Source organism: Nicotiana tabacum, chromosome 4 (genome assembly GCF_000715075.1).
Source record: "Nicotiana tabacum cultivar K326 chromosome 4, ASM71507v2, whole genome shotgun sequence".
NCBI classification, from domain to species: Eukaryota; Viridiplantae; Streptophyta; class Magnoliopsida; order Solanales; family Solanaceae; genus Nicotiana; species Nicotiana tabacum.
This window is the reverse complement of record NC_134083.1, coordinates 98,742,723-98,767,813: the sequence shown is the minus strand read 5'-3', so window position 1 is coordinate 98,767,813 and position 25,091 is coordinate 98,742,723. Positions and strand designations below refer to the sequence as shown.

At 39.1% G+C, this 25,091-nt stretch overlaps 2 protein-coding genes across 2 annotated transcripts; both read left to right on the top strand.

Moving 5' to 3' along the window:
- The first annotated feature begins 13,762 nt into the window (after positions 1 to 13,762).
- LOC107769264 (toll/interleukin-1 receptor-like protein) lies at positions 13,763 to 15,384 on the top strand. The gene is made up of 2 exons (XM_016588470.2): positions 13,763 to 14,386; positions 14,817 to 15,384. Exons 1-2 carry the CDS (start codon positions 13,896 to 13,898, stop codon positions 15,019 to 15,021), a joined length of 696 nt encoding a protein of 231 aa, XP_016443956.1. The 5' UTR covers positions 13,763 to 13,895; the 3' UTR covers positions 15,022 to 15,384.
- A 7,506-nt stretch (positions 15,385 to 22,890) lies between these two features.
- Positions 22,891 to 24,225, top strand: LOC107772287 (TMV resistance protein N). Its single transcript, XM_075252255.1, has 2 exons — positions 22,891 to 23,511; positions 23,954 to 24,225. Exons 1-2 carry the CDS (start codon positions 23,033 to 23,035, stop codon positions 24,156 to 24,158), a joined length of 684 nt encoding a protein of 227 aa, XP_075108356.1. The 5' UTR covers positions 22,891 to 23,032; the 3' UTR covers positions 24,159 to 24,225.
- Positions 24,226 to 25,091: the final 866 nt, after the last annotated feature.

Here is a 25,091-nt window from a genome sequence, read left to right as displayed (position 1 = left end):
AGCAGGTTTAGTAGAGTTTTGCGGATCAGTTCAAAAACGTATGTACTTATCTTCGAGAGGCTGTCGAACCCTTCGGAAACTTCACATTCTTGTATTCTTGTCGTGCGAATTTGTTTATTCCGGTCACTAAATTTTTGTTTTTCTATTCCCTCACATATGGTGAGGACATGCGCTTACGAACTGGACGGCCAGCCACCAGTACCACTAGCTAGGGTCCGGAGACACCGAGGTCACGGTAGGGACATAGGTGCAGCTCGTACACCAGGTAATGCAGCACCTGCAGATCTACCAGTTGCTCCAGCTCAGGAGCAGGTTCTAGATAGGGTTGAGCCAGCGGGGCCAGCTCAGGCACCAGCTGTGCCATTGTGATTCCATACCTTCAGGAGGCTTTGGCCCAGATATTGACTGTTTGCACTGGTCTTGCTCAGGTAGTTTCGACCCAGGACGCACCAGCCACTTCTCGGGCCGGGGGAGGTACTCATACTCCTGTCGCCCATACTGTAGAGCAGGTAGTGCAAAGACTTCAGATACCGGAGGTACTGCAAGCCCAGCCGGTTGTAGCTGCTTAGAATCAGGTGGGTCCCGTTATGATAGATGATGAGTAGAAGAGACTAGAGAGATTTGGGAGGCTCCAGCCTCCATCATTCAGTGGGGCCGAGTTTGAGGATGCCCAGGACTATTTGGACAGGTTCCAGCAGATTCTTTGCACGACAGGTATTTTGGAGACCAGTGGGGTCTCAATCACTACTTTTTAGTTTAGTGGGGATGCCTTCATATGGTGGGAGGCTTATGAGAGGCGCATGCCTATTGGTGCAGTACCACTTACATGGCATGATTTCTTTGTTCTCTTCTTGAAGAAGTTCATGCCACAGTTTCGTAGGGAGGAGCTGCGCAGACAGTTGGATGAAAATCGAGAGAGGGTGTCTGGTGCTACTTTCGACGAGGTGATCGATATTGCTCAGCAGATAGAGATGGTCCGTAGTTAGGAGAGTGAGGAGAGGGAGGCCAAGATTCCTCGAGGTTCGGGTGATCCTAGTGGTGTTCATTCTAGGAGATAACCTTACCACAATAGGGGTCGTCCTTATAGGCCCACTCAGATGGCTCGTCCAGTTCACCGTGGTGCATCATCCAACCATGGTTCATACAATGCTCATCAGAGTCAGTCATCTCTTAGTGCCCTTCCAGCTCAGAATTTGTCTCGTGCTCTTTTAGCTCAGGGTTCATCTGCACCGGGTGCTGCTAGCAAGTATTGTGGTTCTCGGGGTCCACCTTAGTACTTGCCGCCATTTTCCAAGAGGGAATGTTTTGAGTATGGAGATTTGGGTCTCATAAAGAGATATTTCCCATGCCTTTCAAGAAGTCCAACTCAGCAGAGGAGTCAGACTACGACTTCAGCACCAGTTACTTCACCACCCTCCAAGCCAGCTCGGGGTGGGGCTCAGTCCGCTAGGGGTGGTCCAAGAGGGAGAGGCCGATCAGGTGGTGGTCATGCCCGATTTTATGATATTCTTACCATGCTAGACAATATTGCTTCAGATGCAGTGATCACAAGTATTATCTCAGTATGCCACATGGATACTTCTGGATTATTTGACCCTGGTTCCACTTATTCGTATGTATCATCGTATTTTGCTCATTATCCGGATATGCCCCATGAGTCCTTAGTTTCATTTGTTTATGTATCTACGCATTAGGTGACACCGTTGTTGTGGACCGTATATATCGGTCATGTGTAGTGACTATTGGGGGATTGGAGACTAGAGTTGATCTCATATTGCTTAGTATGGATGATTTTGACGTGCTCTTGGGAATGGATTGGTTATCTCCATGTCATGTTATTCTGGATTGTCACACTAAGACTATGACGTTGGCGATGCCGGGGTTGCCAAGGATTGAGTGGAGAGTTTCTCTAGACTATGTTCCCAGCAAAGTGATTTCATATTTGAAGGCCCAATGGATGGTTGGTGATGTGTGGCTATAATTCCATAATTTCGTACATTATTTGCCTTGAATTTTACATGGTTTAATGATAAATTACACTTTATTTGCGCGTAATAGAGTCTATTTTATGTGTAGGTGAATTGGAGATGATAGTAGAGAAAAAGGGATAATTAAAAGTTAAAAGTGTGCTAGAGAACAGTGAAAAGGAGAAAGCTGGCGACGCCAGGCTTGTATGCAGGCATTAGACCAGGCGAGGCCAGGCAAAGGCCAGGTTAACCAGGCGTTAGACCTGGCGAGGCCAGGCAAAGGCCAGCTTAACCAGGCGTTAGCCCGGCGAAGCCAGGCCTAGGGCGAGGTCCAGTCCTAGGGCGAAGATTTATTTTGTCTCCTGGTTTGACTGGGACTTGACCCACACGTTTAGGTCTTTTCCTACACATATAAATAGACCTAAAAACGCCACTTTTAAGGGGAGGGGAGACCGACTTTGGACAGACTTTAGACCTAGGGAGAGCACGAAGCCGTCGTGGAGGCCGGAATTCATCTTCCATCTTTTTTCCATCAAACTTAGTAATCTTTACTCTTTCTTGATGATTTATTGTTTTGCTACCATGTCTATGTGGAGCTAAACTTCACGTTCTAGGGTTGTGGTTTTCATGAATATTGAAGTTTATTAATTATATTACCGTTAATTCGAGTTATCATCTTTGGTTGTTTCTCTAATTTTGTGCATAATTGCTTAATTGTTTGGCCAGCGGTTGAGTTCTATTTACTATCTATGCTATACTTGGGAAAGCCGTGTTTAGATTAGAGTAGAATTAGAGAGAGCTTGTTTTTGAACCTGTGGTACGGGAAAAGATTTCGCGGTTAGGATAGGAATATGCCGAACAGTCTTGCTTAGTTGAATATCGTATTATATTCGTTCATGATAGATTCAAGACCATAGGAATATAGGGTTGATATATTATGGATAGACGGATAGTATTGTGGGAACATGCTATTTATATAAACGATCCGGTCAACTAGAAATCATAGATAATTTGGATTAACAAGTGAAATTATTAACTCAATAGGATTAATAAACCGATCACAACCCTGGAATCTATATCTCCCTTGGTTACGTGTTTGAATTTCGCAATAGTAGTTGTAATAGAAAAGTAAAACTTTTGATCATCTTGGATAGTAAATTGATTTCAGTTTGCTTAGTTAACGGGTAATCTAAGTCTCTGTGGGTTCGACATCCGACTTTCGAGTCATTTTATTATTTGACGGCCACGTATACTTGTGTGTGTGTTTGGTCCCAACAAGTTTTTGGCATCGTTGCCGGGGACTTAGTCATTGATTGTTTATCTAAGTAAAGCTTTTAATTGATTTTTGTTCAAGTTTTTAATTTTCTTATTTAGTTAGTATTTTTTTCTTTTACTTACTTTCACATGGCATCTTGGAATGTAAATTGTTCGAATGATAGTTATTCTTATTTTGATGATCCTTGTCCATATTGTGGAGGACCCCACTGGTGGAAAATTTATCAGAATATTTCCGGGAGCGAGTTGTGCGTACAATCTCAATCCTTTGAGTGGAATATTTATAATATGTGTGGTGTTCAAGATGACCATTGGAATGGTTCTCCTAATTCTTTTTATCCTTCTCTAAGCCCTTATTATGATCTTGCTAATAGTATTTGTGAGTTTGATAGGGGCAATGAAGTGCAGGATGTGGAACGTGATGCATATATTAGGGATATTCTGAGGCAAATAGCAGAGCAACATGATGAACTCAAAAAAGATATGAAAAGAATGAGGGCGACAATCACAAGAATGAAGGCCAATATGGAAGAATTGAATGAAGAGAGAGAGTACCAGCAATAGGAAAAATTTGAAATAGAGGAGATTATGAGTCAAACTTGGCTGGTGGAACAAGCTGAAAGATTGGAAATATATGAGGCTCAATGTGAGAAAATTACAGATGGAATAAAAGACTTAATAGAAAGAAGAGTTGAATTGGGACAAGAGATCGAAACAAATGGCACTGTTATTCACGACTTGGGAGATCAATTGATTGCAAAGGTTGATGCGTCTAATGCCCAACAAAATAGTAATGAGTTGTGTGAAGTTGAAAATGAGCTTATACGCCAAATTGAGGAGCTAAAAGTGGAGAGTCAATCATTCGACAATATTTTTGTTGATGATGCCCATGTTGGGAAAAGTACACTAGAGCCATGCGAGGAAGCAAATAATGTTATATTTGAAGATTCTAGTGCATGTAAATATGAGGATGTAAAGAGTAATACAATTCTAGAGTTAGGGCGTATTGGTCCTCATTTCATATATTTTTCAACATTGTGTTTGGATGATGAAATGGAAATCGAGTCATCTAAGCCTTTGGAGGAGCCAATGGACGAGGAACGGGGTGCTTACATTCTTGAATTCGTCGTGCCAAAAAGTAAAAATTGCATTGCTCATCTAAAGGCTAAGAAGTGTAGAGTGGAAAATTTATTGCTTGGCCTAGTTTTCTTTGTAGCCCCACCGAAGGAGCATAGCCACATACTAGATGCCATATTGGGGCTCAATTCATAAGTTCGAGGTGGAGGCAAAAAGTGGTTCAAGTTGTGCCGCGATGTTAAATCAGGCACTTGTTGGGAGGCAACTCAGTTTTACTGCTTTCTTTTATTTTTATTTTTATCTTATTATTATTGTAGTGTCTGTTTTAGTTTTGTAGGATTATAAGCATAGGAGGCAAAGCCATTGGAAGAGTGCAAAAGCAAGCTAGATGGTGAGAACTAAGTGTGGGGTGATCACACAAAGGACCATGTCTGGGGGAAGTCTGAGTAACCTATGAGCCGTTATTGCTTCGGCCTTTGGCCTTTCAGGGAATTTCTTGTCCACCCTCGTTATTATTTTACTTTATTTATGCATTGGGGACACTGCACTCTTTTAAGTATGGGGTGGTAGAATTCTCTAAAAAAAATTAGTAGTAGAAAAATGTTAACTTCTTATTTTTGTTTTAGTAGTTGTGTAGTATTTTAGTAGCTATGAAAAAAAAAGGTAGAAAATTTGGATTTTTCCCGACGATGGATCTCCTAGACAGTTTTCTTGAGGGATTTAATTCTAAATAAAAAGGAAAAAAAGATTTTCTTTGTAGGTAGTGTAGTAATTCCCCCTTGGTTTTTCTTTGTGCCGCGGTTCTTTTTCAAGGGTTTTATTTGAACCGGGTGCAGGTAGTTTTATTTTTTTAGGAAAGGATCCATGGTGATGTGAATTGAATTGATGCAATATCTTTTGACTTTGTTATGCCTTGAGAATAGTGAGTACTTTGGTTGTGACGCTTAGGCTCAATTTTTTACTCTTGTATAAGTACCTTAAATTGTATAATCTTAAATTTGCTTAACTGTTTTAACTAGAGTGTCTTGATGAGTCCAATCCTGAGTGAGTTATATGACATGTGTGTGTGTGGTTTGTATGTTATTCCGTGCATTGCATTTGATGTCTATAACTTGCCCCGTGTGTTTACAAAGCGAAATAGTAGTTTTGTTCAGTCTTGGAAGTGATATAGGCGTTTCTTTGTTGAGCCAAATATATATATATATTTTAGCCGCCTAATTGTTATGTATCGTAGTTAACCCCGTTGAGCTTGTAATCTTGTTTCTTTGGCAAACACATTACAAGCTTTACCCATTTGTTTGAATTAACATCTAGTTGAACCTTTTCACCTCTCATAAGCACTTGAACTGTTATAAACTTTGTACAAGTTAAAGTTTGGGATGGTTCATTTGGATTTTGAGTGGAACTAATGAAATAAGGAGAAAGGTGCACTGTTTTGAATAAAAAAAATAAAAGCCACTTGAATTGAAAAAGAAAGAGAGGAAAAAAATAGTTGAATTGCTGTGAAAAATATCCCTTGATAGTGGTGACTCTTTATGTAATTGTGCTTAAAGAAGTATGGAGTTAATATACATTGATGTGAAGGTGGAGTTATGGTTTGACATAAGTGTGGGGTTTAAATGTTAAAATGTATGTATTAAAGTGCTTAAGGAGGTGTAGTCACTCTTATATCCAAATGTATCCTACCCGAACCGCAGCCTACATTACAACCAATGAAAGTCCTACTTGATCCTAGACTGAATGAGCTCGATTAGTCGAGTATTACACTATGGGCAAGCCTATGGTGCATCTTTTGTAGCATATGAATGTTATTTATGAGAGTGAGTGAATTCTTTCTAACTTGAGTTCCTAATTGTCCTTAAAATTTTATTGTGTGTGGAACTACTCTCTTTTGTTGTGTGAGGGCACTTGATTCATGAAGGAAAGGTAATGTCATTGACCTCTATGTTAGAGTAAGTGAGTGAGTTGTGAAATAATGCATGGTACTTGTGAGTCAAATCTTGAGGTGAAGATGTTACACCCTTGTGCTTAGTCTATTTTAAAGATTCTTGGCATAATGAGTTAAGGGAATTGCTTAATAGGTTGTGTCTATAAGTGTAATTTGATTGCTCGAGGATGAGCAATGTTTAATTATGGGGTATTGATGTGTGGCTATAATTTCATAGTTTCGTACATTATTTGCCTTACATTTTACATGCTTTAATGATAAATTACACTTTATTTGCATGTAATGGAGTATATTTTATGTGTAGGTGAATTAGAGATGAAAGTAGAGCAAAAGGGATACTTAAATGTTAAAAGTGTGCTCGAGAACAGTGAAAAGGAGAAAGTTGGCGATGCCAGGCTTGTATGCAGGCGTTAGACTAGGCGAGGCCAGGCAAAGGCCAGCTTAACCAGGCGTTAGCCCGGCGATGTCAGGCCTAGGGAGAGGTCCAGTTCGAGTTTTGAAGATTTATTTCATCTCCTGGTTTGACTGGGACTTGACCTACACGTTTAGATCTTTTCCTACACATATAAATAGACCTAAAAACGCCACTTTTAAGGGGAGGGGAGACCGACTTTGGACAGACATTAGACCTAAGGAGAGCACGGAGCCGCCGTGGAGGCCAGAATTCATTAGATTCCATCAAACTTAGTAATCTTTACTTTTTCTTGATAATTTGTTGTTTTGCTACCATGTCTATGTGGAGCTAAACTTCACGTTCTAGGGTTGTGGTTGTCATGAATATTGAAGTTTATTAATTATATTACCGTTAATTCAAGTTATCATCTTTGGTTGTTTCTCTAATTCTGTGCATAATTGCTTAATTGTTTGGCCAGCAGTTGAGTTCTATTTATTATATATTCTATGCTCGGGAAAGCATTGTTTAGATTAGAGTCGAATTAGAGAGAGCTTGTTTTTGAACCCGTGGCACGGGGAAAGATTTCGCGGTTAGGATAGGAATATACCTAACAGTCTTGCTTAGTAGAATACCGTATTATATTCGTTCATGATAGATTCAAGACCATAGGAATATAATGTTGATATATTATGGATAGACGGATAGTATTGTGGGAACATGCTATTTATATAAACGATCCGATCAACTAGTAATCATAGATAATTTGGATTAACATGTGTAATTATTAACTTAATAGGATTGATAAACCGATCACAACCCTGAAATCTATATCTCCCTTGGTTACGTGTATGAATTTCGCAATAGTAATTGTAATATAAAAGTTAAACTTTTGATCATCTTGGACAGTAAATTGATTTCAGTTTGCTTAGTTAACGATTTATCTAAGTCTCTGTGGGTTCGACATTCGACTTTCAAGTCACTTTATTACTTGACGGCCACGTATACTTGTGTGTGTGTTTGGTCCCAACAGTTGGGAAGGGTTGTTAATCTTATTTGGCCTTTGTGAGGGATGTTGGTTTTGATACTCCTACTATTGATTATGTTCCGGTGGTGTGAGACGTTCCGGATGTGTTTCCTACAAACCTGTCGGGCATGCCGCCCGACAAGGATATTGACTTTGGTATTTACTTGGTATCGGACACTCATCCTATTTCTATTCTTCCGTATCGAATGGCACCAGCTGAGTTGAAGGAATTGAAAGAGCAACTTCATGAACTTCTTGATAAGGGGTTTATTAAGCCTAGTGTGTCATCTTGGGGTGCACCGATCCAGTTTGTGAAGAAGAATGATGGTACTATGCAGATGTGCATGGATTATAGGTAGTTGAACAAAGTTACGACCAAGAACAAGTATCATTTACCGCGCATTGATGATCTATTTGACCACCTTCAGGGAGAGAGGGTGTTCTCTAAGATCAACTTGAGGTATGGGTATCACCAGTTGAAGATACGGGACTCGAATATTCTAAAGAGGGCATTCAGGACCCGTTATGGTCATTATGAGTTCCTTGTGATGTCTTTGGGCTGACCAACGCCCCCACAACATTCATGCATATAATGAACAATGTATTTCAAACTTATCTTGACTCATTTGTCATAGTATTCATTGATGATATCCTAGTATACTCTCGTAGTTAGGGGGAACATGCCCAGCATTTGAGGATTGTGATGTAGTGGTTAGAGGAGGAGAAGTATTATGCCAAGTTCCCCAAATATGAGTTTTGGCTTAGCTCAGTAGCGTTCTTGGGGCACGTGGTGTCCAATGAGGGAATTTAGGTAGATCCAAAGAGGATAGAGGCAGTTTAGAGTTGGCCCAGACCGTCCTTAGCTACGGAGATTCGGAGCTTTCTCATCTTGGCCGGTTATTATGTCGCTTCGTGGAGGGTTTCTCATCTATTACATCGCCTTTGACCAAATTGACCTAGAAGGGTGCTCCTTTCAGGTGGTCGAATGAGTGTGAGGAGAGCTTTCATAAGCTCAAGACTGCCTTGACCACATCCCTAGTTCTAGTTTTGCCTTCAGCTTCAGGTTCTTATACAGTGTATTATGATGCTTCTCGGATCGGTATTGGGTGTGTCTTTATACATGAGGGTAGAGTAATTGCTTATGCTTCGCACCAATTGAATCTCCATGAGAAGAACTACCATGTTCATGATTTGGAGTTGGCTGCCATTATTCATGCATTGAAGATTTGGAGGCATTATCTCTACAGTGTGTCTTGTGAGGTCTTTACGGTTCATCGGAGCCTTCAACACTTGTTCAAATAAAAGATTCTAAATTTGAGGCATCGACGATGGTTGGAGCTACTAAAGGACTAGGATATCACTATTTCGTATCATCCCAGGAAGGCCAATGTGGTGGTCGATGCCTTGAGTAGAAAGGAGGTGAGTATGGGTAGCCTTGCATTCATTCATGTTGGTGAGAGACCTCTTGCAGTTGATGTTCAGTACTTGGCCAACCAGTTCGTGAGATTAGATGTTTAGGAGCACAGCAAGTTTCTAGCTTGTGTGGTTTCTTAGTCTTCTTTATATGATCGCATCCGAGAGCGCCAGTATGATGATCCCCATTTTCTTGTCCTTAAGGACACGGTTCAACTCGGTGATGCCAGAGATGTTACTATTGGGGATGATGAGGTGTTGAGGATGCAGGGTCGGATTTGTGTGCCTAATGTAGATGGGCTACATGAGTTGATTCTCGACGAGGCCCACAATTCGCGGTATTCCATTCATCTGGGTGCCACGAAGATGTACTAAGACTTGAGGCAGCACTATTGGTGGAGAAGAATAAAGAAGGATATAGTGGAGTTTGTAGCTCGGTGCTTTAGCTGTCAGCAGGTAAAGTATGAGCATCAGATACTGGGTGGATTTCTTCAGAGGCTAGAGATTCCATAGTGGAAATGGGAGTGGATCACCATGGATTTTGTAGTTGGGCTCCCATGGACTTAGAGGAGTTCGATGCTATTTGGGTGATTGTGGATTGGCTGACCAAGTCTGCGCACTTCATTCCAGTTGGGACTACTTAGTCTTCAGAGCGGTTGGCTGAGATTCATATCTGTGAGATTGTTCGCTTTCACGGTATGCCAGTATCTATCATTTCAGATCGAGGTATGCAGTTTATATCGCAGTATTGGAGAGCAATACAATGAGAGATGGGCACCCAGGTTGAGTTGAGTACAACATTTCACCCTCAGACGGACGGACAGTCCTAGGGTACTATTCAGATATTGGAGGACATGATACGCGCTTATGTTATTGATTTCGGGGGTTCTTGGGATTCGTTTCTGCCGCTCATGGAGTCTTCTTACAACAGCACCTACAGTCGATCATTCAGATGGCTCCGTTTGAGGTTTTGTATTGGAGACGGTGTCGATCTCCGGTGGGTTGGTTTTAGCCCGGTGAGGTCTAGGCTATTGGGTACTTACTTGGTTCAGGATCCTTTGGACAATGTTAAATTAATTCAGGATCGGCTTCGCATGGCGCAGTCTAGACAGAAGAGTTATGCCGATAGGAAGGTTCATGATGTTCCTTTCATGATTGGGGAGAAGGTATTGCTCAAGATTTCACCCATGAAGGGTGTAATGAGGTTTGGGAAGAAAGATAAGTTGAGCCCTTGGTATATTGGGCCGTTTGAAGTACTTCAGAGGATTGGAGATGTGTCTTACAAGCTTTCCATGTCACCTATTTTGTCGAGTGTGCATCCAGTATTTCATGTTTCTATGCTCCGTAAGTATATCGGTGATCTATCTCATGTTTTGAATTTTAGCACGGTTCAGTTGGATGGTGATTTGACTTATGATGTGAAGCTGATGGCCATTTTGGGTCGGCAGGTTCGAAAGTTGAGGTCCAAGGACATAGCTTCAGTGAAGGTGCAGTGGATAGGTCAGCTAGTTAAGGAGGCTACTTGGGAGACCGAGCGGGAGATGCAGAGCAAATATCTACGCCTATTTGAGACTCCATGTACGTTTCTTGACCCGATCGAGGACAAACATTTGTTTAAGAGGGGGAGATGTAACGATCCGGCCGATCATTTTGAGAGTTGTAGCCCCATTCCCCCATTTACTATTATTTTGTGCTTTATAATTGTTATGTGACTTAATGGGGTAGTCGGTTCAGATCCAGATCCGGAGAGGTTTCAGAATGAATTGAGACACTTAGACTCAAAGTTAGAAGCGTAAGTTGAAAAGGTTGACTGAATATTGACTTATAAGTAAACGATTTCGGAATGGAGTTTTGGCGGTTCTGTTAGCTCCGTTGGGTGATTTGGACTTGGGAGCATGTCCGGATTGTGATTCGGAGGTCCGTAGAGGAATTAGGCTTAAAATGGCGAAAGTTACAAATTTGAAAGTTTGACCGAGAGTGGACTTGGTGGATACCGGGCTTGAATTGAGGTTCTAGGAGTTCGAGTAGGCATGTGGTGTCATTTGTGACTTGTATGCAAAATTTGAGGTCAATCAAACGTGATTTGATGGGTTTCGGCATCGTTCGTAAAAGTTGGAATTCCTTATTTTTCATTAGGCTTGAATTAGGGTGAGATTTATTTTCTTGATGTTGTTTGATGTGATTTGAGAGCTCGACTAAGTTCGCATCGTGTTTTAGGATTTGTTGGTATAATTGGTTGAGGTCCCGGGGGCCTCGGGTTGATTTCGGATGGTTAACGGATCAAAACGAGACTTGGTGCATTGCTAAAGCTGGAAGTCTGCTGGTGTAATCGCACCTGCGAATTTCTGATCGCAGGTGCGAGCTCACAGAAGCGAGCATGGCAGCGCAAAAGCGGAAAGGAGAGAGTGGGGTAGTGGCCGCAAGTGCGAGAGAAATTTCTCACATGCGTGATCGCAGAAGCGCAGGTGTGTCCGCAAAAGCAAAAGCACGATCACATAAGCGGAGCCAGTGAAGCCTTGGCAGGACCGCATAAGCGGTGGATTTTATGCAAAAGCGGAACCGTAGATGCGACTAAGTTTCTGTATGAGCGAAAAGGCTGGAGAGAACCTTACATTCATAGGTTCGCGATTTTTCTTCATTATGAACATTTCAAGGCCGGGATTGGGAGATTTTGGAGAGGATTTTCGAGGGGTTTCTTGAGGTAAGTCACTTGTGTTCATTTTGTAATCAATAATCTTGTTTCCTCGTTAATTTTTCCCAAATAATTTATGTGGAATTTTTGAGGGATTTGGAGAGTTTGATTTGGGGTTTTGGTTGGCGATTTGGTGTCGGATTTTGGTAAATTCGGTATGATTGGACTAGTGGTTGGATGGCCTTTTGGGTTTTGTGACTTTTATCGGATTTTGAGACATGGGTCGGGGGAAGGGGGCTTTTGAGTCGACTTTTAACTTTTTATTAATAACTTATTTTTTTTTATTTTATGAAATTAAATCCTTTAGCTCGTGTTGATTGTATCGAACTGTTTGTGGCTATATTCGAGGCATTTGGAGGTCGATTCACGAGGCAAGAGCATGTTGGAGTAGGGATTTTCACGGTTTGAGGTAAGTAAGAGTTCTAAATTTGATTCTGAGGGTATGAAACCTCGTAATATGTATCATGTGATTGGTTTTGAGGTGACGCACATACTAGGTGATGGGCGTATGGGCATGCACCGTAGGAATTATGACTTGATCAATTCCATGGAACTGAATAGTTGAAAAATATGTTATTATCCATATTTTCTCCATGTGTTATAGAAATTGAACTGCAAATCATATTAGAAATCATGTTTAGACTATGTGTTGGCACTGTAGGGACCCGTAGAGGACGTGTACATGTTGAATTATCTACTAAATTGTTGTTTTGTACTCAGTCATAGTTTTACTTGCATATTACATCTCAGTCTCTATTGTTCATTATTGATACATTATATCATTGTTGTTTGAGTTGATTATCATGATTACTGAGAGCCCGAGAGACTAGAGAGGTTGATGACTGAGTGAGGCCGGGGGCCTAATTTTGTGAGGATGTTATGGGATCGGGCTGCATGTCGCAACATATTTTATTGATTTGTGCAATAATTGGCTTGTATAGCGCTTGGGCTGAAAGAGTCCCTCCGGAGTCTGCATACACCCAGTGAGCGCAGTTGATTTATATCGAGGGATGGATCTTCCCTGGGTATGGATCTTGCCCGAATCATTTATATTTAGGGATGGATTTTTTCTAGGCTGGATTGGCCTTATATAATACTGAGTGACTGATTGTTAGTTGAGATGGATCTTTCCTGGGTTAGATTGGCCATATATAGTACTGAGTGATTGAGTATTCTGAATGTCCGAGTACACGAAGCTTCTAGTGTGGTGCATTACATACATCATGTACATTCGCATGTAGATATAGAGAGGTCGTATTCCTCATATCATTTAGAATTGATTTATCTTACTTGCACTGAGTTTAACTGTTGAACTTGAAAGCATGCCTATCTTTCTATGTTTTAATTTATGTAATTGAACTATATCCGTGAAGCTCGTCACTACTTTCAATCCATTATTTAGTCTTGTTACTTACTGAGTTGGTCATACTCACGCTACACCATGCACTTCGTGTGCAGTTCTAGGTGTTTTCGAACACAGTGGGTGTTGATCTCTTAGCACAACTTGATCGTTTGGAGATTCCAAGGTAGTTGTCTGGCGTTCACAGACCTTGTCTCTCCTTCCCTAGTTATCTCTCCTTCCCTATCTTTAAGCTTTATGTATTTAGTTTTAGTCTTCCATAGACAGTATTTCTAGACTTGTATTGTATAGACGCTCATGCACTCAGTGACACTTTGATGTTGAAAATATCCGTATTTGGTTTTGACTTTCTATCCAGTTTTGAGGATTTTGATGATTTACTCCTGTGTTATTCTTATTTTTTTTATTTAAAAATGTTGAAAGTATTTTGAAGTGTCGGCTTCACGTTAGGCGTCATCGCTGACCGGCTAAGTTTTGGGTCGTGATAGAATCTTACACATTTTGAGAAAGTACATTGAAACTCTTTAGTGACGGGAGAGTGACCACCAAAGAAACTTGCACGAAATTGCCGTTCAATATCGTTAATTATGCTTACTTTTTGACTCTGTTGACTAGCAATAGTTGCGGAAAATAACTTTCCCCTTAGAGCCAATTCGAATTATTGGGTCAGTAAAGTAGTTTCTTTTCCGGCAGGTTGAATTGAACCCCTCGGATCTAAGTTTTTACGGCAATTACATACATCAACATGGTAGCTGGAGCAAAGCCTAAATACGACGTGTTTTTAAGTTTTAGAGGAGAAGACACCCGCAAAAACTTTGTGAGTCATCTATACCGTGCTTTAACAAAGAAAGGAGTTCACACTTTCAGAGATGATCGGAGCTTAGAGCAGGGAAAAACAATCAAAGATGAACTTATCGGTGCTATTGAAGAGTCACGACTGGCCGTTATCGTGTTCTCGGCGAATTATGCGTCGTCCAGATGGTGTTTGGAGGAACTCGTTAAGATCATCGAATGCAAGATCCAGAGAAAGCAAACTGTTATACCCATCTGCTATGGTATTAACGAGTCAGAAAAGTGCAGCATAGTTGATGCTTTTGCTGAAGCTTTTGCCAAACGTGAAGCAGATTCTACGGATGGTTACTTTGATGAGGAGAGAGTGAAATGTTGGAGGAAAGCTCTAACTGAAGCAATAGATTCAGGCTGGGATACCAACAAGTGTATGGAACAGTACTATCGGTAAGTTTCAACTATCTCAAGTTTAATTGTAGTAATTTCTTTGTCACCACTTGTATATACGAGGGAAGAGGGAGATAGTGTTGAATGTATATAGGAATTTCATTCCATTAATGGCTTTTAACGTTACACTAAACCAAACTAGCTAATGAGTAGCTAAAAGAAGGTGAAGGGCTCACTTAAATAACTGAATGAAAGGAACAAGTTTACTCTATCTTTTAATTTGTGCCTCTGCATAAAATTAATCTTGAAGGGGTCATTCATGTTTGTAATATTTAACCTTGGTTGTTCATGGAAAAATGTTGTTTTCTTTCTGCTGGCAAATTCATACAAGCGTTAATAAAATTAATTAGTAATTAATTAATTTGAAGTCCTTCATTTAGATCCTTTACAAACTGATGGCGATGAGCTGAATTGGAATTAATATTTGTAGGAACGAAGCGGAATGTATAGAGCAGATAGTGAAGGAGATTGTTAGCAAGCTAAGATCGGAAGAAGTGGCCGGAGAACGTCAAAAGGATGTGGAATTCGGAAGTAAATTCCTGTCGGAGAGAGTCCTTGGCTTCACTCGTTCAGCAGCATCTCCTTTCCCATTGTGTGTGCCTGTATTTTTTTTTGTGACCATTTATAGTATTTAAAAAAGTGAGCAAACTTTCTGGTTCAAATAAAAATATAAAAGACGACGATCGACCAATGGTTGGAGTACTTGGTGCGGCTTCTTCTTTATTTGTGGGGTTGGGGACGGTGAACCACTTGAGCACTCTAATGTGCTTTCTGACTATTGTTGATGGGCACGATAGACCACTTTACTACTCTTTATGCTTTGTCTGAGTCAATGCCCAATGGAGCAAGAGATTAAAAACACCAAAAGAAAATTCAAAATCATATATAAGGCTAGCTCTTGGGGTAGATAGCTACCCACTATAGTAATGTACTCCTAATTTCTACTGTACGTTGGATGGTTTAACTATTATATTAGTATTATACTCCTAATTTCTATTGTATGTTGTATGGTTTAATTTTTAAATAACTAGTTTTTTGATTACGTGTATGCATTTGTATATATATTCATGTAATAAATAATTTTATAAAGTAAGTATCTCTTTAGCCTACAACAACAACAACAACCCAGTAAAATCCCACTAATGGGGTCTGGGGAGGGTAGTGTGTACGTAGACCTTATCCCTACCCTAAAGGAGTAGAGAGACTGTTTTCGAAAGACCCTCGGCTCAAGAAAACAAAAAGACAAAAGGACAAAAGGAGAATATTTGTATCACCACAACAATCATAGGAAAAATAGGAACACCATGAAATGCAGAAGAAAGATGCAAAGCAAAAGCGATAGCTAGTAAATAGGACATGCACTGAAAAGCGAAGTAGTAAAATACAACATTGTCACTAGCTATCTTAGACAAAAACCCTACCTGGCTAGTCCCTCAATGGTACGAAATAAAACAAGACTCAACTACATCCTAACCTACAACTCTCATACTCGATCTCCAGATCTTCCTATCAAGTGTCATGTCCTCGGAAATCTGGAGCCTCGCCATATCCTGTCTGATCACCTCTCCCCAATACTTCTTAGGCCGCACTCTACCTCTTCTCGTGCCCTCCACAGCCAGTCGCCCACACCTTCGTACCGGAGCATCTGGGCTTCTCCTTTGAATATGTCTGAACTATCTAAGACTCGCTTCCCGCATCTTGTCATCAATGGGAGCCACGTGCACCTTCTCCCGAATAATATCATTCCTAATCTTATCTATCCTAGTGTGCCCGCACATCCACCTCAACATCCTCATTTCTGCTACTTTCATCTTCTGGATATGTGAGTTCTTAACGGGCCAACACTCAGTCCCATACAACATAGCCGGTCTAATCACTTTATCGAACTTACCTTTGAGTATTGGTGGCATTCTCTTGTCACACAGGACTCCAGATGCTAACCTCTACTTCATCCATCCTACCCCAATATGGTGTGTGACATCGTCGTCGATCTCCCATCCCCCCTGGATAACCGAACCATGGAACTATGTAGCTATCTTATCTGAATATTTTACTGCACTCTATGTGTTAGAGCACTTGAGCTGTAATTTATGTTAGAATTCATGTTTAGGCTATATGTTGGTACTGTTGGGACCCACAGTGGTCGTTCTTTGTTGTTGAGTTATTTGCTTAATTACAGTTATGTACTCAGTCGCATTCATCATTTCATATCATATCTCAGTCTCTGTTATCGTATATTGTCACATCTCGTATCATTGATTTGGGTTGCTTAGCATGAGTGTTGTGAGCCTTAGAGACTGGAGAGATTAATGGCTGAGTGAGGTCGAGGGACTGTTGTGAGTGATATTTATGGGATCGGGCTGCACGCCGCAGCATGCTTTATTGATCCATGCCAGGATTTGGCTTACTATAGCACTTGGGCTGGATTGGCCCCTCCGGATTCTGCACACCTATAGTGGGCGCAATTGCTAGCAATCATTTGCATTGGGCTGGATCTGCCATAGTTCATTTGCATTGGGTTGGATTTACCCTAGTTTATTTGCATTTTGGTTCATTCGCATTGGGCTCGATCTGCCCTGGTTTATTTTCATCTTTGGGCTGGATCTGCCTTGGTTTATTTGCATGTGGGTTGGATCTGCCCGGTACAGTATTGAGTGACTTAGTGTGCTGAGTATTGAGCATGGTGAGTGAAAATACGAGACAGTGAGATTGAGTACTCTGAGAGCGTGAGCACATGAGTTCATCGTTGAGATGCATTGCATTTGACATGCCTACTTGAGATACAGGCATAGAGATGCATTTTTTCATGCTACCCGATTTTGGTGACATTCATGATTTCACCTGTCTAATGACATGTAGGCATAGAGATGTATTTTCCTCATGCTATCTGAAAATGAAACATCTGGTTTATTGTTGAAAGGTTTTTGAAAAAAGATCACAGTTTTTAAAGTTATTCATATGCTTTTGGTGTTTTCGGTGATAGATTTGGGATTTATTGTTATACTTGAAAAGCATGTCTATCTTTCTATAACTGAGAACGAGTTGAGCATCTTACCTCTGAGTTATTTTCATGTATAATTTTATTATTATTGTTATGATTGTTGCTAGTTATTGGAGTTGGACTCTGACCCTTGTCCCAGCTCGCCACTACCTTCAACCTAAGGTTAGGTTTGTTACTTATTGAGTACATGGGGTCGGTTGTACTCATACTACACTTCTACACCTTACGTGCAGATGTTGGATGTTGATGTTGATGTGCACGACAGGAGCTGGATCTAAAGATTTACCCGCGTTCCGGTCATAGCTGCCTCTTGATCTTGGTAACTTTAGAATTTTGATCTGTTCTTGTATAGTTCAAACAGATGATGTACTTTATTTTATACCTGCTTTGTAAATTCTAAATCTTAGAAGCTCATAATTTGTACTACCAATCCTTGGAAAGTTGAATAAAATTCGGTTGTCTCATCTTTGATTCACATCAGTGTTATTATATTATGTTATTTTGTTAATTGGCTTACCTAGCGGGTTGGGTTAGGTGCCATTACGACGGTTTGAATTTTGGATCGTGACATGCAGAGCAGCAGATGCGGCTGGTGGTCCGCAGGTGCCATGATCACCGGGCAGGGGGCTTGTTTAAGTGTGTGGGTTTGGCTCATTTTTATTTTTATTCTTCCATGGGAGCCAGCCTTGGAGCGATTTAGTCATCGTCAATCGTGAGGAAAGTAATTTCTACAAGTTGTGAATTAAATATACGAATTTGGGCTTGTAAATACATGAAACAATTCTGGAAATTGTTGGATTTTAAGAGAAAACCTAGAATTGGTATTTTGGATTTTTACCACGAAATTAGACATGGAATTGGGAATAAATTATATATTTGAGTTCAAAATATTATGGGTAATATTTATCTTCAAAAATTTTCGAAATCAGGGCACGCGGGCCCGAGGGTTGACTTTATTGACTTTTCGAGCGAAGTTGGGAATTGTTATAAATTGATTAAATATGGGTAATAGAGTATATATTTATGAATTTGCACATTCTTTGACTAGTTTTGGAGCGATGGGCATCGGTTTGAGGTGTTAGAGTGGCGTTGGAGCCGGTTATAGAACTTCAGAGCGAGGTAAGTCTCTTGTCTAGCTTTGTGAGAGGGAAACTACCCCTAGATGATGTAATTGATATGTACTACTTGTTGCAGGAGCTACGTACGCACGAGGTAACGAGAATCTGTACGTAGTTAGATTCATGTTATGTCCGGGTAGACTTAGGTTTTTGCCATGCTATAACTGTACTATTTGAGTTGCCCCTTGCCTATTAAATTCCTTTATTTACATTACGACTTGTGACTGGATTTACTATTGTAGAGATTTGACTAGCTTTATGATTAGCCGCAGAATAATTGTGCTGCTCTTACGAATTTCTCCCGCGCTCTTCGTTTTCATCGAAAGGTTTTCCTTAAAATTTATAACTAACACGTTTATTAGTGAGTGGCGTCAAGGACCCGTTAAAGCTTCTTATTCTAATGGGATCAGGGTCATTAGCCTCGGCAAGATTATGTACCACACTCTCATGGGAGCGGGTCGTTTGCCTTGGCAGTATAATAGATGCATCTATGGTTCGTGACGTTCGACCCTCGGCAGTGCACACAGTATGATGGGATCGGGCCGTACGCCTCGGTATTTCTATAAAATACTCTTACAGAATCGTGCGTAATATTTGACAAGAAGCCAATGTATCTACGAGTTTTTCTGATTTGGATTGTGACGACCTATCTGATGAGGTCCATTATATATATATATATATATATATATATATATATATATATGCTCCGGTTGATGAGGTAACTGCTAATTGAGAGCTTGAGTTTATTGTCGAGAAGAGGATTGTACCACGTATTTATACTTGTTTCTTTCGTTTACTTACTCTGCCTCACATTTGTTTACTTCTCATTGTACATGATTTATTGGGCCACTAGTAAGTGTCGATGTCGACCCATCGTTACTACTTCTCTGAGGTTAGGCTAGATACTTACTAGGTATGCGTTGATTTACATACTCATGCTGCACTTGCTGCACTTATTGTACAGGTACATATTTGTCTGGTGGTCTCTTGGGCGCAAAGAAGCGAACATTGCGGGGACTTTACTGTGAGCTGCATTTCATGTTACGATCCGCAACATGCAGAATCACCATCAGAGTTATTTATGTTCTCTTGTCTAAATTGTATTGCAGACAAATGTTGTATTTTATAATATCTCCTAGTTGATGCTCATGTACTTGTGACACCGGATTTTGGGGGCTTCTTCTGGATGTTTGGTATGGTAGTCCACGCAATTATTATCATTTTACCTTGTAAATTTTATTTCATACTATTTAATTAATAAAAATTATGATTTCAAAATATTAAAAATGAGTAATTAAGTTGATCAATCACTGTTGGCTTGTCTGACGGCGGTGTTAGGCGCCATCAAGGCCTTTAGTGAATTTTGGGTCGTGACAGATGGTGACACCTTTTGCTTCCAATTTCTTCCTCCTTTATCTCATTGACGATGGTAACGACAGATAGAGAATGCCTTTCAACAACGTCAGAACTAGGGATATCAGAGGCTTCAGTCATTTGAAGGTTGCGGTCTGATACTAGAGAAGATTGCATGGCACTACTAGAAATTCGGCAAAAACCGACCAAGGTCGACCGACCAACTTTGGTCGGTCAAAAAACCGATCAAAGTTGGTCGGTTTTTCAAAATATTTTTTTTTACGAAACCGACCAACTTTGGTTGGTTTTCTTTGGCGCAAAAATGCGGGAAACTATTTTTGAGTCCCGCAAAATTTATGTTTCAAGAAACCGACCAACTTTGATCGGTTTTTCAATTAAAATAAATAAAAATTAATATTAAAAAAATCGACCAAAATTGGTCGGTTAATTCGGCAGGTCATTTAAAAAAACCAACCAACTTTGGTCGGTAATTTTACTTTTTAATAAAACTGACTAACTTTGGTCGGTTATTTTCATGCGAAAATACAATTAAAGAGTATAAATCAAATAAAAGATAGCCTTAAAACAAAATGTACCAATGGTCTAGTGGTAGAATAATATCCTGTGACAGTACAGACCCCGGTTCGATTCCCAGATGGCGAATCTTTTTATTACATAACTAAAATACCGACCAACTTTGGTCGGTTTTTTTTGCAATATTTGTTTTTTTGAATTTAATTAACCGACTCCGACCAACTTTGGTCGGTATTCCATTCCGACCACAAAAATACCGTCCACACGTAAATGATCGCGTTTTGGTCCGTTTTTTGCCATTACCGACCAACGTTGGTTGGTTTTTTTGATCGATTTTTACCGGATTTCTAGTAGTGTGGAACAAGTTGTTATACTTGGGAAAAATTCAAGAACACGAGTAGGGTAAAAGACAAAGGAAAAGGATTTCATCAAGTATTTCCTAGTTAGTATCAAGTCATCTATAGTCCTTTGGATCGATGAATGACTAACAAGAATGCAGTCCCAGAATCATGTGTCAATTCAAGCCGTTTCGAGCCCGGATAGTCATGGGCGTCTGATAGATATGTGCTGTGAGCCAACAAACTCGGAGGGTCACGAGTGTCCGAATAGATATCTTCTCAGTCAATGGATCCCCAAATATCGAGATCCACCATTAACCGCTTCCTACAATTACGCCCCCAAATAATATAACTACTGCGATATACATTTACCCCTAGATAACGGATACAACGTGCGAGAGAGATTCTAGGGGATAGTTACGATTAGTTAATGCTATAAATATCCCCTTCGCCATGATTGTTCCCGATTCTCAATCTGTCTCACCTACTGTTACTATATTGGAACCATTACAACATTACTTTCAATTGTCAACATTGTTGTTCGGCTTCATTTAGTGCTCAATAAGAATTCTTTACTTTGTTTTAGCTAACATTGCCTTCTTGTTTTCCATTAGCAAAGATCTACTAAATATTTGGTTAAAAATAATTGCTTGTGACCTTACTATACAACTTTAGTTGATTTATTTAAAATTCAGATTTTAATTAAGTTAAACAATAATTTAATCATGAACGTTACAAATGAAGCAAAATATAGAGGAGGTTTATGTATTATCCCTTCTAAATACTCAGTTTATCACATTTAGTTCGGGCTTATTACAGTATTCGAACAGAATATAAGGATATTTTTTGTTATTAAGAGTCTTTTCATTTTTTTCACTTTATTTTAGTTTAGAACAAATTATGGGGATGAGACTGCTCTCCACTTTCATGTCTCCATTTCTCCAAGTTCCTATTTGGATGAGAGCCACATGTCATAGTTAAAAAATGAAGGTTGGGATTTAATTACCAAAGCAAGGTCTTAACTATGATTAGAATAATAAATATTTACTTTATTTGTTCTCCAATTTTTTGTAATCCCATGATTCTAGCTAAAAACATTACCTAATTCATTTTTTAAAAAATCTCTTTTCCTACTTTATTACGAGATTTTCTTCTCTTTTTATTTGTTTGTTTGTTTTGACAATTTTTTCTTTTAGTATAGGTACGAGTTCTTTATTTTTGTCCAGTTCTTCTTACATTCCCAACAAAGATGAGGAAAATAGGCATCTAATGCTTAGTAAGAACAATAAGACAAAATTGAATTAACGTATAATATTAAAATTAAAAAAATAAAAAGATATTTGTATAATTTAAATTTAAAAAATATGTAGGATGTTAAAACTCTAGCAAGCCACTCATTGATTTGTCAGTTGTTAAAAGAAAAAAAGGAAAAGAAGTACCGAACAAATTAAAGAAAAAGAGAATACAACAAAGAATCAAGAAAATATTAACTCAAAATATAAAGACTGAATTTGAAACAAAGAAAAAAATCTGTTTAAAAAAAAAAAAGATGAGCTCGTAATAAAGTAGGAAAAAGAGAAATTTAAAAAAAATGAATTAGGTAATGTTTTTAGCTAGAATCATGGGATTACAAAAAAGTTGGAGAACAAATAAAGTAAATATTTATTATTCTAGTCATGGTTAAGACCTTATTTTGATAATTAAATCTCAATCTTCAATTTTTAAATATGACACGTGGCTCTCATCTAAATAGGAACTTGAAGAGAGGAAGAGGCACGAAAATGGACAGCAGTCTTATCCAAATTGTGTGGTAAGTAAATCTCTTTTCTTTAACTTGTAAAATATAATAATACTATAACAACAACACAACAACAATCCAGTATAATTTTACTAGTGGAGTTTGGGGAGGATAGTGTGTACGCAGACCTTATTCCTACCCTGGAGTAGAGAAACTGTTTCCGATAGACCCTTGGCTTTCTTCCTCCAAGAATTTGCCACCTTACTCTCGAGGTTACTCGAACTCAAAATCTATCGGTGGAAGTTGAGGGTGTTAATACTCACTGTTGTAGTAAAATACAATAATAGAAAAGAACAATTAGTGTTGGAAAATAAAGTTAAACAAACCCCAAGTCATTTTGAAGAAAACAAAGACTTGGGATGAGTTGACCCCAAGTCTTCCTTAGAAGTTAGAACAATACGTACTGCACTCGCATTCACACATTCTAAGCTAAGTCTTCCTGTCCGGCCAACTGCACAGTAATCATTAATTTTCCGGCAATTACTTCACCATCAATCAACAAAAATGGCACCAGAACTCAGTTACGATGCGTATTTGAGTTTTAGCGAGACAGGAAATATAGGCCAAACCTTCGTCAGCCATTTGCATGGAGCTTTGAAACAAGAAGGGATTTACACCTTCAAAGATGATCGGAACCAAGACAGAGGAACATCGGTTTCAAAGGATTCGTCCAGAGCTATTGCAGAATCCCAGATTATAGTTGTTGTCTTCTGCGAGAATTTTGTTTTATCTAAAGATTGTTTGGATGAAGTTGTAAAGATTATGGATTGCAGAAAACTGTTAAAGAAGATTGTGATACCGATATTCTACGACGTGGAACCATCGGAAGTACGAAGGCAAAGGAACAGCTTGGCCGAGGCATTTGCTGATGATAGTGAAAATGATGATGAGATTGGAAGATCAGAAAGGGTGAAAAGATGGAGGGATGCTTTGAATGAAGCAGGAAATATATCAGGCTTGGATCTCCGCAAGACACATGACGGGTTAGTATTACTGTAGTTCCTTTTAGAAATCAAATGGATTCAATGTTATATTTATTTCTATGTGAGGAATCATGTAATAAAAAAAAGTAATAATAATGAAATAATATAGGGTCATTACAGATCAATCATTCATATTAGAAAAGTTATTGATCTTATTTGTTTCTCTGGAGAGATTCGAATTTGACGATGAGATTCAGAAATGAATGTTCATTTAAATGGAGTAGCTGAATGAAAGAAGTAAGTTTACTCTATCTTTTAGGCCTGTGCATAAAATTAATCTTCCACGGGTCATGCATGCATATATTGTTTAACCTTTGGTTGTTCATGGAAAAAGTTTGTTTTCTTTCAATTCATACTAGCAAATAAAATTTAATTAATTAATTTAGGTCATTTATCAACTGATGGATGAGTTGATTTGGAATTAATTCATTAATATTGGTAGGAATGAAGCGGAATGTATAGAGCAGATAGTGAAGGAGATTGTTAGCAAGCTAAGATCGGAAGAAGTGGCCGGAGAACGTCAAAAGGATGTGGAATTCGGAAGTAAATTCCTGTCGGAGAGAGTCCTTGGCTTCACTCGTTCAGCAGCATCTCCTTTCCCATTGTGTGTGCCTGTATTTTTTTTTGTGACCATTTATAGTATTTAAAAAAGTGAGCAAACTTTCTGGTTCAAATAAAAATATAAAAGACGACGATCGACCAATGGTTGGAGTACTTGGTGCGGCTTCTTCTTTATTTGTGGGGTTGGGGACGGTGAACCACTTGAGCACTCTAATGTGCTTTCTGACTATTGTTGATGGGCACGATAGACCACTTTACTACTCTTTATGCTTTGTCTGAGTCAATGCCCAATGGAGCAAGAGATTAAAAACACCAAAAGAAAATTCAAAATTTTACTTTAACAACCCCGTAACTACCTTCTTTTAGAAAATAAAAGAGAGATTTAGCTATAATTTCTTTCCCTTGTATCTAACCATAAATCCTCCCTTTAAACCAATCACAATCCCATTTTTTTCACTTCTATATATATGTGATACTTCTTTCGTTCAGTCCACTAAACTATACTCCATATAATGTTTGTTTGATCTCTACGAAAAGAAGAAAGATATTAGACCCGGAAGTAAGGGTGGCATGTGGGCCGGGTTCAGTCCTAAGTGGGCTTCGCAGGTCCGGTCCTAAACGATCCCGGGTTTCGCGGACTTTTTGTTGGAACCGGCCCGGGACCGGGACCACGAACTAACGGTCCTGGGTTAAGTGGGCAGGTCCCGTGCCCAAGCGGGCCTAAATGGAACCCAACGGATATTTTCTATTTTTTAAATTTTTTTTATACAAGTCAGAGAAAACAAATGGTAATAAAAATATCTAAGGCAATTTGTAAATTATATTATAGAATTGTCACCTATATATATATATATATATATATATATATATATATATATATATATATATATATATATAAAGATGTATATATAGTATATAAATCGAATATAACTTATATATAGTAAGATGTATATATATTAAATCGAATATATATATATTATACTATATATACAGCTTAAGATATATAAAAAGACAAAAAT